General features: G+C 48.3%; 2 protein-coding genes across 2 annotated transcripts; one reads left to right on the top strand and one right to left on the bottom strand.

Moving 5' to 3' along the window:
* Positions 1 to 12,832: 12,832 nt before the first annotated feature.
* LOC120969557 (probable mediator of RNA polymerase II transcription subunit 26a) lies at positions 12,833 to 13,887 on the bottom strand. The gene has a single exon (XM_040396782.2). The coding sequence runs from the start codon at positions 13,691 to 13,693 to the stop codon at positions 12,833 to 12,835; it is 861 nt and encodes a 286-aa protein (XP_040252716.1). The 5' UTR covers positions 13,694 to 13,887.
* Positions 13,888 to 13,970: 83 nt separating this feature from the next.
* Positions 13,971 to 14,999, top strand: LOC109782487 (putative cyclin-dependent kinase F-2). Its single transcript, XM_020341107.3, has one exon. It carries the CDS (start codon positions 13,971 to 13,973, stop codon positions 14,997 to 14,999), a length of 1,029 nt encoding a protein of 342 aa, XP_020196696.1.
* Positions 15,000 to 15,041: the final 42 nt, after the last annotated feature.

Below are 15,041 nucleotides of genomic sequence, written 5' to 3'. Positions count from 1 at the left end.
TTAGTGTATGTCATCGCGAGTTGACAGACCAAGTCTAGGCTTGTTCTGTCACGGGATCACCCACCGAAGATTCTGTCTCGGGGACGGACGGAGCCGGTCCTCGACGTTCCCGCCCGTGTGTGTGGTTTGTGAGGCACGTGTCACGTCAAGGACGTGCGTTGCTTATTCAAATAGCACACCACCCCTGCATGCATATGCATGGGCCACACACATGTAGGGGTGCCCTCCCCCCCTCGGGCGGTCTCTATATCGAGCACCCATCCGGTGGCCCCGGCGGTCTAGGGCATTATTCGGCACCGAGAGGGTGTAGTCCACGGTGAATAACTGCTTCTCCGTGTTAGTGCATGTCATCGCGAGATGGCAGACCAAGTCTAGGCCCATTCTTCGAGATAGTCTGTGGGTATCGAGAGGGAATGTGTCCGGTTTGTGCAGGAAGTGCGTGTCCTGTTGCTCCGTTGGCCTCAAAACTTCTTGTGCTCTCAAAGGAGGCCATCACATGTATATGCATGGGCTATCCAGTGGCCCCGGCGGTCTAGAGCAATTGCCAATTGATGTAGGAGATAAATATCCTTCGAAAGCAATCCAAGACTTGTCTATTGGCAAGATCCGTCCAACAGGGGTGAAGGAGAGTACCTCGTCCATCCAAGTGGAAGCTTGTACCTCACGACAAGGAGAACCAAGAGTTGATACGGAAGCATCCACGAGTGGGACATGTCAAGATGAAGAAAACGAGGAAGTACACCAAGATGAACCTCATCAACCTCCTTCTCCACCACGACAAGAGAACGACGACGTCAACAATGAAGAAGTCCACGGTCAACAACTGCTTCTTCTCATGTTTTTTTTACTTTACACTCTTTAAAGTTGAGTTTTGAACAAATCTAACCCAAAAAGCATATATATATCTATGAGTGCATCAAAAGTCTTTTATCGAAAAAATTCATCAAAAGTCATGGCATTTTCAAATTTTGGTCGTAAAAACATATGAAATATCAGATATAAAAAAGATACTGCCAAACAAAAACACAAAGAGAAGGAAAACAAAAAATTAGAGCAGTTGTTACCGAGGGTTGATTATCGGCTCTCGCTAATGGCCGCTTTTTCCGAGAGTCACTCTCGGTAAAGAATCTAACCTAGATCTTAACTGTTCCCCTTTCTTTCTATCTTCATTCTTCTCCTCTCTGTTCCCCGCGCCGCCGCCGCCGCCGCCGAAATCGCCACCGCCACCCTCAACCACCACCAACTGCCGCCGCCACCCCTCCTCCATCGCCCCCAACTGCAGCCACCGCCACCCCTCCTCCACCACCACCAACTGCGGCCACCGCCCCCAACTGTTGTCGCCACCAAGCTTCATGGCCGGCGGCCGGTGCGGTGGTTCTTCGATGCGGCCCAAGGACGGCCGCCACAACGGAGCTCCTCGGGTAGCGCGACAGCTGGAGATGCCCTCAGGTTAGTACAAAACCGGCCCCTCCTCCCTCTCTCGTCTCTTCCTCTTGTCCTCCTCCGCCGTTGAGAGTCGTGGTGGCAGGGGCATCCTCTTTCTCAGGCAATGCCTCTGGTGGAGCAGGCATAGGTGTCTGTATTGTCATGCCATGATCACTAGTTAGTGAATAAATATTCAATGCCATTAGTGAATGTTACTTGCAGGTATAGGGCGATTCCAGTAGTGAATGTACATGCAATCTGCAATGATGAAACAGATTTTCAATGCCATTTGCCACATTCATTTGTTTTACAAGTTTGTAGTTTTGGATGTGCGAAAATCTTGCCTCATGAGTTAAATTCGCCTCCTTTATATAAGTAGGATTGAATGCACCTGCAAGGAATCATACATTATTTGGTTTCAAAGTCGAACCATGGATAAATTGCTTGCTTGTGTAACGAAGTTTGGAATAGACCACAACAATTAAGCATTGTAGCTTTCAGCCATCTATCCAAATCTGGGGTCCTTCTAAGAGTACTTGAAAGTCCATGGTGCCATAATCCACATATGTTGAGTGAACTTTAATCTCCGCCTATCATCAAGAACAATGAAATACATGTTGTTATTGTGTCGGGATTTAGAGGAGCATGTTGCGAACTCTATATCCAAGTTAGATTTGATAAGATCTAAAGAGTGGGAATCATATATGAATTATGCTTGTTGGCATATATTACATCCAGTTAAAATGAAGCTTGAATAAACCATGGAGTATGCTTCAATACTTTTTATTGAACATTTTGGTTGTGCTTATACTCTTCTTTCATGTTGGCTTGGTTTGGTTTAATGAAAATCGGAAGGGGAAAACCCTTCTTTGATAAAAAAAAGTTTGATGCCTATTGAAGTAGTGTGGTTAATATTCACCATATTTATTTTGTTTTTCAGATTCTGATGGGGGCACTAGTAAGTACCGGAGAGTCCCGATTGGTAGGACCGAGTCGTCCGCCTCCCACCAGTCCACTCCCGACGACGAGTCATCATCGGATGGCGATGTCGGAGTGGACTTAGATGGACCAGATCCGCTCGCTACCGAGTCGGGCGACATGGAGACCTCGGACGGCTCGGGGTCTACCTCGAGCAACATTTCCAAGAGGAAGAAATCCGGGCGTGGTCTGGGGAAGGTCCCGGAACCCACTGCTGCCAGCAACCGTCCTGTCATTTGCCCAACAGGAGTGGGGTAAGCAAGCATTTCATTTCCATCATATTTTGGATGCCACAGCTTTGACACTCGCATATGCTTGTCTTTTATATCATGCAGTCAGTGGGAATTTATCCCGACACAACCTAAGGGGGCACGCCCGCCGAACCACGTCATTGGCTCCCTCTTGAGGAAGCACTTCCCTGGATTGTCCAAGCCGGGTGATGACGATCCGCCGTCACCAGGTTTGACCTGGGAGCATTACCTACACAACAAGGATGAGCACGATGTCACCATGGCCACTCGGGTCATCAATGCTTTTTTTGTAAGTATCTTCGCTCCGACCACTGCATTTTTCCATATCCAAATCCTTGCTTGCATGGATGGTGAGAAGATGTCATATGCTTTCTTGTAGCAAACATTTTCTTGCGTGGATGGTGAGAAGCAGAAGGCGGTCAAAGGCATCGTGAAATCTGCCCGAAAGATACTCTCTGACACCAAGCACACGCTGCGGTACAAAGCCGTGATGCAGTGTCGGCCGCTCGATGAGAAGGGGGAGAAGATGACAAGGAAGACTGCTTGCCAGACCAACTTGTCGCGAGAAGAATACCTGTCAGTGGTAAGTGACTACATCGGTTGCTAGTACTTTGATTCATCCCTCTTGTTCCTCAATTATTCGATTTTGTCTGACTAGGTGAAGGAACCCTGGATGAAGGAGGGTTGTTGGGAGGCCCTGGTTGACATGTGGTGTGACCCAGCATAGCAGGCGCAGCATGTGGAGAAAGGAAACGAACGAGCCAAAATGTCAGGCCCGGCTCATGTCCAGGGGAGCCGGAACCTAACCGCTCTCAAGCAACACATGGTATGTGGATTAAGAAGTTAACTTTTTCGCACGGTGCATCTTGGTTCATTCAACTTGATGGTTAATTTTGCAGGAGGCGAAGGTTGGTCGCGTGGTCCACATCCTGGAAGCCTGGAGAGAAGGCCACAAGGGGAAGGATGGCGCCGAGTTCTGCAGTGAGTCGGCGGAGGAGAAGTGGGGGACCTTCAAAGAGGTCTTCCAGGAGGTGCACGGGCAGGAAGCCGAACCTACGTCCAAGCCCCTTGATCCTGAGCTTCTCATCATTGCTAGCGAGGGGAAGGGCCATGGCAGCCACCTCCTTTGCAATGGGGCGATCGCCACCTCCTCGCATCGCAAGCTGCACGAGATACGCGCGTCGAGCACCAGCTCAACTCCGTCCATACGGAGTCGCCCAACCGCCGCATCACGTGAGATAGCGCGTCTCAAGGTTAGCATCCTAACCTTTCATTTATGTCCATGCCTCGAAATAGCACCGTTCCAGCCTATATGAGCCTAATGCCATGTTACAGGATTTAATGGCGCGGCGGGCTATTGAAGAGGAGCAAAGGCGGCAGGCTGAGCAGGAGTCCAGAGAAAAGAAACGGGAAGACACGAACAAGAGGTTGAAGCTGCTTGAGGATCAACTACAGGTAGAACATTATCTAAACTAGAGTAGAAGATTCATTACATAGGGACGAACCACCCTCACGTGACTCTCATCTTATAGGTTCTTATGCAATCTCGAAGCAGTGCAAGTGATGCCCCTCCTCCTCCTCCGGAATGTTAACCCGATGGCCTCTCCTCCTCAAGTTGATCTATATATGAACAAGTGTACTTCTATTGTGTCGTGCACGTGTTTTGCAAGTAGTGACAATATGTATGAATTTGCGACTTGTGTGTGACGTCTACTAGGATAATACATTCGACTTGTGTGTGACAATATGTGGACTATCCCTAATTATGCCTATATATGTGTGGACTAGATCAAATTATGCCTATGTATGATCAAATTGCACTGTAGTTGTTTTTATCTGCAGGGATCAGAAAAGAAATAGCTTGACAGCAGAATGGATGGGAAATATTTCCGAGAGCAACGCTCGGAAAACAATATACTACCGAGAGCTCCTCTCGGAAACATGGTCGTCTGGGACACTACTGTTGTGCCACAACTTTTCCGAGAGCAGCTCTCGGAAAAGAAGGCGAGCATTGCCGAGACTAGCTCTCGGCAAAGCTATGTAAAGTGTCAGCCCCCATGTGGGCCACGCTGTCGTACTGGTCAGAAGGATTGCCGAGAGCAGCTCTCGGCAAAGATACCGTCATTTTTTTTTAAATATTTAGCAAGTTATTTAAAACTTTTACTGATAAATGTGACCAGTGGGACCACATGTCAGTTAGAAAGAACACACACAAAAATACTCCCTCCGTCCCAAAATTCTTGTCTTAGATTTGTCTAAATACAGATATATCAAGTCACGTTTTAGTATTAGATACACCCGTATCTAGACAAATTTAAGACAAGAATTTTGGGACGGAGGGAGTAGGATGTTGCATATGCTTTGTCGAGAGTGACACTCGGCAAAGTACGCAGTAACTGACGGAGCCGTCAGTTGCGGACGGGCATGCCACGTGGCTCCTCTTTGCCGTGAGCGGCTCTCGGCGTGTGCAACTTTGCCGTGCGGTGCCTCTTTGCCGTGAGGCAGTGACGGCAAAGATGGCAGTTTGCCGTGACGATGGGTTTGCCGAGAGTGACAGTCGGCAAAGCTAGAGCATTTCACCCGGCGTACATCAAAATTCCAGCAGTGAGTGACTGAGTGTACGCTATGGTCAAATCCAGGTGGCCGGTAGAGCTATATATATACACCAGCCTCTCACAGCCCATCAGCACCGGCATACCCACCCATGCACCGCCGCGCTATATTTGCCAACTAGGCCGGCAATGGCCGCCGGCCTGGGCAGTCTTCCGCTCCCTGAAGCTAGCGACCAGCATGCATACTCCCCCAGCATATACACAGCCTCTACGGCTATATAATACCGCCATTGTTGCGCTCCTAAGATCCATCCAACCACAACAAGTCCCATCCACCACACCTGCTACTCACACACAAATCAATCAGTTTCCGGCTAGCTAGGTTGGAGTTCAATGGAGGGAGGTGGCCTCAGCAAGGCGGGCTCGCCGGAGGACAGCGCTGCGAGGCGGGCTCGGGAGTCTCACCTGTGCCGCATCTGCAAGAGGGGCTTCACCACCGCCCAGGCGCTCGGCGGGCACATGAACGTCCACCGCCGCCGCGAGGCCGAGGAACCGCCGGCTGCAGGCGCTCAAGTCGACAGTGGCCGCGCCGGTGGCGGTGGATCGCAGAAGGCAGGTACCGGGGTCAACGTCGACAAGGTGGACTTGGAGCTGAGGCTCTGGTTTTAGCCTCTGATCATCCGTTCGTCATTTCGGTTTACCAGCGACTCATATCTACAAGTTGATGCCTTAGTAATTCCTCGTGAATTCCCTAAACTCCTCCTTTATTTTCCGTGTAAATATGTGTGTGGACATACGTGGTCAACGTAGTGTACATAGTGTAGAAAGGTATACCAGCTCTGTACATATAGATGTGCTTCACCTCTGTAAATATGTGTGGAAATACGTGGTTGGAAAGGTATACCAGCTCTCTACATATATAGCTGAAGAATTTCTGGAGAGGAACGCTATTGATGCTTGTACAAATTAATATGTGAGATTTATTATATGATTCCTAAATGCAGCATTGTGATTCACCGCATCAGCTATATCCAGCTCTCTTGCTGGATCACCACCCCTAAGAGAGAAGAAAACCACCCTCAAAAAAAAGAGAGAGAGAGAAGAAAACCCATTCTGGTTGCGAAACAATAACAAATTACACGTCTCCACAACACGCAGATGCTCAAAAGATAGGGCTTAAAGAGGACGTTTGTTTTCTGCTTCTGTATGATAAGCAAACCAAACCTTCGTAGTACGTGCAAGGTATACTGCTCCTGGAGTTTTTCTTATGGAATATTTTGCAGGCCAGGTGCTAGCTATCTTGCTTCTTGCAAGAGGATTTTTTTTTTAGTTGTTATATGCTTCACTTAGGACTACTATAAGAATCCTACAGAGAACTACCGTTTTTTTTCTGATAAAAGCTTTTATAAATTCTTGCGCATGTGCAACTCTTTAGGATGATGTATATGTACAAGCACAAAAATATTCCACCTCGGGTCGGATATGCATATATAACCCACATGTACAAACACACAAAATGAGAAAAAATCTGATAAAAGTTTTAGTTACAAAAGGATCGAACAAGAAAAGACGCACTCCTAGTGCCACCAGAAGGATGTTGAGCAAATCAGCACAGAGGGTCTACCACAACAAGCGAGCGTTTCACTACAGAGGCGACTGTCAAAGCGATTGGCAAACAACCACAGGGTCTAAGGTTTCTTCGTTCGGGGGGCGTCTGATCTTTGGCTGCGGTGGCGGTTGTTGTAGCGTGGTCCTCCCTGAGGACTGGATTGGTGTTCTCTCCTCGGCCTGTGATTATGTGCTTGTAGGAGGTGTGGAGTATGGCAACCCCGACTAGGAGGCAGGAAAGAGAGATGGCAACAAGGGACCAATCTTGCGCCAGGTGAGATCATCTCTATCGATCCCCTATAATTCAAGAGTGGCCTTTTCTTAAAATTTGCTTCCCTATTTGGCCTAAAATAAAACTTTCTTCCCTATTTGACACCTAAAGTAATTTTCATTCCTTATATGACACTTCCGTCCATTTTAAGCACTAACGGGATTAAGTGTGACATGAAAGGACCATTTTGCCCCTAGTGCATTTTGTAACTATCTTGGATGTAGTTAAAAATCAATCAGTTCACCCATGTTTTAGGGATGTTGAACAGATGCTGTGCATGTATATGTATACTTCAATATTTTGTTTCTTTCTTTTTGCGATGAAATATTTTGTTTCTTAGATAAACTGGTACGTGCGCCTAAAAGCCATACAATACATCTATGATTACTTTTTTTGCGGATAAATACAGTGCCATATAAATACTTTCCGGCAAGATGCATGTGCTTTTGGACGAGACGTAGCTTGTAATACAGTCGAGTACTTTCCGGGGAGATGCAGTACGAGCTAGCCGTGGCTGATTACTTTCCGGCCGCCAATCGGGAGACTCGCGTACAAGTACATAAGCAGCTGGATCGATTTGCACTAGAATGCACTTGCACGTACTAAGTACAAGTCGCCGACTAGTAGATCGATGGCACAACTCGAGACACAGACACGCGAGAACAGGGGACGCCGCCAGATTGCCACGGGAGCGTGTCGCTCTCATTAATCTCTTCATTGCCTTTCTCTCACGGTATACAAGTTATCACATATATATACTAGCAGTATATAACTAGCTTATATATGATTTAGTTGTATGTGACTGTGTAATTCTATACTTTGCAACGTGTAATCAAATCCAGGACAAAGCGCTAATTGGAGGATTTAGTGGTATGTGACTATGTGTAATACTGTGCTTTAGAACATGTTGAACTAATCAAAATATGGTACTGTACTGATCATAGATGTGCTAGTACAAATTCTATGGATGTTTTGTACGGCTTTTACACACACAGACCAGATTACCTAAGACAAAATAGTGGAGCATACATATACATGTGCAGCATCCTTTAAACATCCCTAAAACATGGGTGAACTGATTGCTCTTTTACTTCACCTTGGACAGTTAGTGCACTAGGGGCAAAATAGTCCTTTCATCTCACAGTTAACGCCATTAGTGCCTAAAATGGACAAAAGTGTCATATAAGGAACAAAAATTACTTTACGTGTCAAATAAGGAAGAAATTTTATTTTGGGCCAAATAAGGAAGCAAATTTTAAGAAAGGGCCAAATAAGGAATTCTCTCATAATTCAAAGGAGCAAACGACAGTATATCTGCTCCTCTAAAACAATGTCGTTTCTAACCAAATTCCCAAACTTAACTCATCAAAAAAATGAACACAATTTCGGTGCAAATTTCATCCAAACAACTTCATCAACTTGATTCGAACACGATTCAACCAGTTGCATAAACTATTTTACATAAATTAAACAAAATTTAAATTAGATTGCATAAAAACTAAAAAATCTACTCGCTATCACTCTCATTCATCAACCTCTCCCGGTCCGATTCGGTCATGGCCTCCTCGCCCGCTCTACCGCCGCTACCACCCAGCCATCGGAGCAGGAGCCTGCGCTGGAGCAAAGGTCGATGGCCTTCGTCACCATGGACTTGTACATCTCGTACAACCGGCGCACCTCCTCGGCATGCTCCAGGTATGGACGGTGGAACTGCGCCATGTACGCCTCGCCGGCTTGTTATGCCTCGAGGCGTTTGCAGGCCTCCAAGTCTTCCCGCATCTCACGTGCAGTGGCCACCAAGGGGTTGACGGGCGCCAACTGCCGCAGACCATCGGGGAAGTTGCGTTGGGCATTGGCGCCTTGAAGGCGCACCAAATTATGTCGTATTCCTGTGCCTCCTGCACCGTCAAGTGGAAAGATCAAATGCAAATATTCTCATGTGTTTCACGGTTGGTGATCTCCGCGAACCACATCCCCCACCACGAATGTCGCATGTCAAGGTATTTCCCATGTAGCGGCGATGACGCTGGGAGGTTGGGAAAGCGGGAAGCACCACCGTGGGAGGAGGAAGTGTCATCACGACCATGGGCTCGGGACGGCTCGTGGCAGTATTGATCCGCGCTGCGGATCGGCAGTGGCTGGACCCGGCCATTTTGGCGGCGGCAGAGTGGATGGAGGCGTGTCGGCAGGGATTGTGCCGCGGCGGAATGGAAGAGGAGGGGAAGTGTGGTGTGGGGAATTTTTACTCCACGGGTGGGCGGTCTCCGCGGAGTAAATATCCTCCACTAACAGTTTTAAGGGTTCAACTAAGTGCAGTTTAGAGGTGAAAAAGTGAATTTACCCTCCTCTAACGAATTATAAGGGATCGATTAGAAATGCTCCCAGGCAAAATAACCAGACAAATCAATTAGTCTCTTGGCTCGACTTCTGGGTCCGGTTTTGATTGAAAATGAGACAACTGGGCTGATCTTCGAGGATCCAGAGAAGGGTCACCCTAGATCCTAGAAATGGGCAGCGGTGGGTTACATGTTCTCACCGCACCCTCATAACATTTGTGCCCTCGAAAGGGCTATGCAAGGGCTTGGGGCATGCACCGTGATGCGAAGTTCTAGGACATAGGCGACAATATCTTCGTGCTAAGGTTTGGCAGCAAAGGAGATTGGAACCATGCACTTCAGAACGGGCCATGTCAATCTTAGTGTTGAAGAACTATGATCGAAATACATGGTCCTCAGAGATGATCCTTGAAACTATTGAGGCATGGGTCCACTGGATAAGAGAACCGAGGCCATGACAATTTTATTTTCCTGTTTTGAAGTTGAATTTAATTTTTGAATCAGCCAATTCAATTTGGATAATTATAAAAATTCAGAGATATCAAATATATAATAGTTGGAGCCCGGGAAAAGTATTTCCAGCCCAAATATTAACTGAAATACATATAATAATTTTATGGACCCTACTTTGACCAATATAGATATTTTCGTAAATTTAAATTAGGTTTCTAAATTATTTGCAAAATGTTTTTGAACTCCAAATAAATAACTAAATAACAATCAAAGTATTTCCAACCTCTTAATTTAAATAAGCAAATAATAGTAAGTTTTTTATCCAATTTTTTGCTTTAAATGTTTTAATGATCCAAATTAAAATCCAAAACGAATAATTGGGAAGTGCTCTTATTCCTTGTCAATTTAAATATTCAATTAAAATCTTCAAATCCTACTCAAATTAGTTAAACTCAAGAAACACAAACATGTTTTAATTAAATCTATTTGGGATGTTACAACTAGTTATTCAACCACCCTACAAAATATTTACTCCACAATGGAGGCCCGGACGTGGGTAAATTCCCCGTGCGACCTCCAATCTGTTACTTGCAGCCACACTAGGTATCCTACTGATGATACTAATGGAAATCTGCACCGTCCGGCTCCGCCTCGGTTTTAGGTGTGCCGGAGATGTTGGCGTCCTACGTGGTGGCAGTGGCCCTGGCTCCCGCAAAGCCCCCTCTAGTTTGTATCTGGTTTGCGAGAAAACGGACACTCGGACGCGTCCGTAAACAAATATAGATCCGCGTTCGATGGCAAAGTGTGTCCGAACAGCCTGATACGGATGTTTGCGGGCTGTGTTGGAGAAAGCTCCTATACGCTGCTCATTGCAGCAAACAGTCGACCTTCCACACAGGGAATGAAACACAAACTGGCCCATGCAAAATTGCAAAAGGTGTGTTGTTGCAAGGAACTCGCGACGTGAAACACTTCTAAGCGTGCTGCTAGCCACTAAACATTATACCTGGTGGTGACAAATGAAAAAGGCGAACGTTTAAAATAACAATGAGTAGCGGAATATTTATTGTAGCACGCTATTTACTATACCATGTACTGTGGTGTATTGTGTATAGATTTTTGAATTATTTGAACACATTTCGGAAAACTAAAATCTTTTTTTAAAATATGAACAAAATTTGAAATTCCAAAATAGTTTTTGAAAAGCACGAACCTTAATAATTTCGAACAATTTTTTTATAAAATGTAAACATTTTTCTAAAGAAAAAAGAACAAAATTTCTAAACCTGAAGTTTTCTAAAATTCCGAACATTTCTGAATTTGTTTTTGAAAATTGGAACGTATTTTGAAAAGTGATTTTTTTAAATAATTAACATTTATTAAAAAAGTTAACAAAAACTTCTAACTCTGAACATTTTTGTCGTTTTTGAACAAATTTTGAAGATTTGAACATTTTTTGAAAACAAAGAACAATTTTAGTAATTCTGATCATTTTTATAAAATGCGAATAATTTTTCTGAAATTCCTAAACTGTTTTGTGAAGAAGGGAACACTTTTCAAATTCAGATCATTTTTTGAAATTTGGACCTTTTTGAAATTTTTGAATTTATAAAAAATAAAAAGGTAAATAGAAATAAAAAATGAGAGAAAGAAAGAAAGAAATGAGAAAATTTCTAAAAAGAAAAAAAATGAGTGGATCGATCAAACTGCACGAGGTTGTTGCATCCCGGGCAGTGGCGGAGCTATGTGCAAGCCTGGGGTGCTGTGGCCCCCCCAACTTTGGACCAAACTATGAAGATTTTTTTTTTTGAGGAAAGGACTTAGATGATTTTTTTTAGCAGTTTACACCCTCAAACAGCCATGATTTAGCCTCGGCCCCCCAGCAGTTCCTACCTAGCTCCGCCGGTGATCCCGGGTCGCCTGTCTCAAGCGAAACGAGAGGTGGTGGAGGTGCTGTTTGCGCCTTTAGGTTTCTCGAGTCGAGATTTGTGGCCTACTGGTATACATTAGGAGTTGTACTATTTTGAGTCAAGTATGTACTTTCATTTGAGCTGAAGTGCAATTTTGTACTCTCACGCTCAAAGTTTGGTCTAACCATTTTGCCATAATTATTGAAAACATCCTTCTATAACGAAAAGGAGGGTAAATTCGCCGTTTCCACATTGATCAATGCGCACAACCATTTTATGTGTGCACATTCATGTGTTCTCATTTCTTTCCCCTGCATCCGTCGAGCCAATTTCCTGTAAATTTGTTAGCCTGAAAAGACATGTCATTCACAATTGGAACGAGAGAGTTTATACTCCATTTTTACATACATGTGTACCGTGAGATTCTTAGGTCCATCTGAACCTATGTACAACAGAACATTATGCTAACAGCCAAATTTCGGTGTGATTTTTTTTCGCATGAGGAAACAGCCAACATCACAAGTTGGAGGATGACACACTTGCGAAGCCAGCGTTGCAGCGTTGGGTTCAGTCAACTCCAAGGATGAAAATCAGTCCAATTTTATAGAGTAAATTGCTGCTCATTACCAAATTTGCACTGGTAATGAAACCCACAGGCATCACCTCTGTTCCAAATGCTGCGAAGGCTTCTCCTCAGCCATCTCCAACAATTCTTAGAGTGCAGTATCGCACTCACACAGAATATTTTCTTACGGAGAATTGAATCCTAGCTAGAGCCCTAAATCTCCTGACCTTTTCGGGCTTGTATACCATGGTTTGCTGCACATATACTACGTGTTTATAAGTTTAATTAAATCGTTTGAAGTCCAAGCGTAGCGAAGTTCTGAATATTTTCTTGAGAATTGGAATTGCAATTAAGTTGGAAAGTTGGAATACAGCATACACAAGAACCCGATCAAATTGCTCTTCTCAAAGTTTGTATTCTGCAGATTTCAGCAGATTCTGTAAGACCATCACACGCTTACAGAGGAGCAACTGTTGTGATGGATCAACTGCCCATGGGAAACTGCCTCGTGACCGAAAACGTCTTCTTGACCATGGAGCTGGCGCACCTCGCCAGGCTCCTCTCCCTCAGGATGGGGTGCATCTTCCTCTGCCTCTGCTTGAGCATCTCCGGCGACTCCACGACCTGCACCCTGCGCTGCCGCTTCGCGTCCGATGCTTGCTGGTACCTCTCATGGAGTTTGCGCTTTGCGGCCTCCATTGCCTTCGCGTCTGGATCGGCCGAGACATTGACATGCTGACCGACGGTGACCTCCTTGGGCTTCGCCATGTTGATGCCGCCGACGAGATCGGACGCCTTGCTGCTGATCTCCACCGTCTTCTTCTTCTTCGCGTCAAGATCGGCCGAGGCATGCTGCTGATCGTGACCGGCGATCTCGATGGAGGAAGGCCGCTCCGTCGTCGTTGCGCAGACACGCTGCTGCTCGACGGTCTCCTTGGGCTGAGGCGCGTTGAAGTTGTCCGGCTCTCCGGCGAAGTCGTGCAGGGCGGACGCCCTCCACCCGCTCATGATGCCTCTGGCGAGGGCGCGGACCCGCTCGGACTCGTGCTTCCGCAGCGCACGGACGGCCTTGGCGAGGTCCGTGGTGGCGAGCACCTTCGGCGTCACGAGAGTCAACCGCAGCGTCTCGAGGGACTCTGCCATCAAGCCGTCGAGAACCCCGCAGAGCTTCTCCGCCTTGCCGTCGTCGGCGGTGTTGCAGAGCCCTTCAAAGATGTCGCCCCTGGCGCGCCGGAGCTCGTCGCGGCACATGTCAGGGTCGGCGGTCTCGATGGCCGCGTCGACGGAGTCGAAGGCGCCGAAGAAGCGCTTCCACCGGCGGAGCGGGCTCATCTGCGCGGCCATGGCAGCGGATCGGGGGAGGAAGAAAGCGATCGCGTACAACGAGGTCCTCGAAGATCAAGTTTATATAGATCTTCCGGTGAGGCGGTGAGCAAACCGAGTGCCATTCCAGATCAGTCGGAGGCGAGCCGAGCAGCAGTCGGAAGCGCGTTGAGCGTTGCGCGCGCGCCACGAAAACATCTTCGACCGGCAATCGGTTTGCATGTGCCGCACCTCGTGTACGTAACTGCAGTCTACATATTCCAACACGCACCAGCGGCAGCAAGCGTTACCCGCATCCATGGCCACCATGTCGCGAGCTGCCGCAGCTGAAGCCGCCATTGGCGCCATGATGGACGACCACGCCGCCGGCTCCCGCAAGAGACGGCGCATCGGGAGCACCGACGACTACGAGCTGACGCGCGTGCTCGGGGCGGGCGGCTTCGGCGTCGTCGTCAAGGCGCGTCACCGCGCCACCGGAGAGGACGTCGCCCTCAAGTTCCTGGTCCGCTCACCCGACGGCGGCGGCGGCAAGAGGAGGCGCCACCGTGCACACGCGGTCCACCGCGACCTGCTGCGCGAGGCGTGCTACCTCGCGGCGTGCCGCGGTCACCCCTCGGTCGTCGGCTTGCACGGCATCGCGCGGGACCCCCGCACCGGTCAGTGCAGCCTCGTCCTGGAGCACGTCGGCCCGAGCCTCGCCCACGTCCTGCGAGCTCGCCACCGGCCGTTCACCGAGGAGGAGACGCGCCGCGTCATGCGGCAGCTCCTGAGCGGCGCCGGGAGGATGCACGAGCGCGGCATCGTCCACCGGGACATCAAGCCCGGGAACGTCCTCGTCGGCGGCGAGGGCCTGGTGAAGATATGCGACCTCGGGCTGGCCGTGTCCATGGCGGGCGCGCCGCCGCCGCGCGGCCGGGCCGGCACCCGCTGGTACATGGCTCCGGAGATCCTCCTGGGGAGGCCGGACTACGACGAGCTCGTGGACACCTGGTCGCTCGGCTGCGTCATGGCGGAGCTGCTCGCCAGCGAACCACTGTTCCCGGGACAGAATGCGGTCGACCAACTCTTCCGAATCTTCCGCGTGCTCGGCGACGCGTGTGTAGGATTCACGCACACGCACACGCCGCTCGCCGCCGCGGGGCAGATGCCGCCGACACGCCGAGGCGACAGCCGGCTGCGAGAGCTGTTCCCGGAGGAGCGCCTGTCGCGCGATGGATTCGAGGTTTTAGACGGGCTCCTCAGGTGCGACCCCAGCGAGCGCCTGCCGGCGGCCGTGGCGCTCCAGTGCCCTTGGTTCACTGGCACCGCCGACTTCCCTGCTGCGTAGGATGCGTGCTCTACCGCCATTCTACATCATCACTTCGGAGTC

Source organism: Aegilops tauschii, chromosome 7 (assembly GCF_002575655.3).
Source record: "Aegilops tauschii subsp. strangulata cultivar AL8/78 chromosome 7, Aet v6.0, whole genome shotgun sequence".
Lineage (NCBI taxonomy): Eukaryota > Viridiplantae > Streptophyta > Magnoliopsida > Poales > Poaceae > Aegilops > Aegilops tauschii.
The sequence above is the reverse complement of the archived record's forward strand: the minus strand, read 5'-3'. Positions and strand labels throughout refer to the sequence as shown.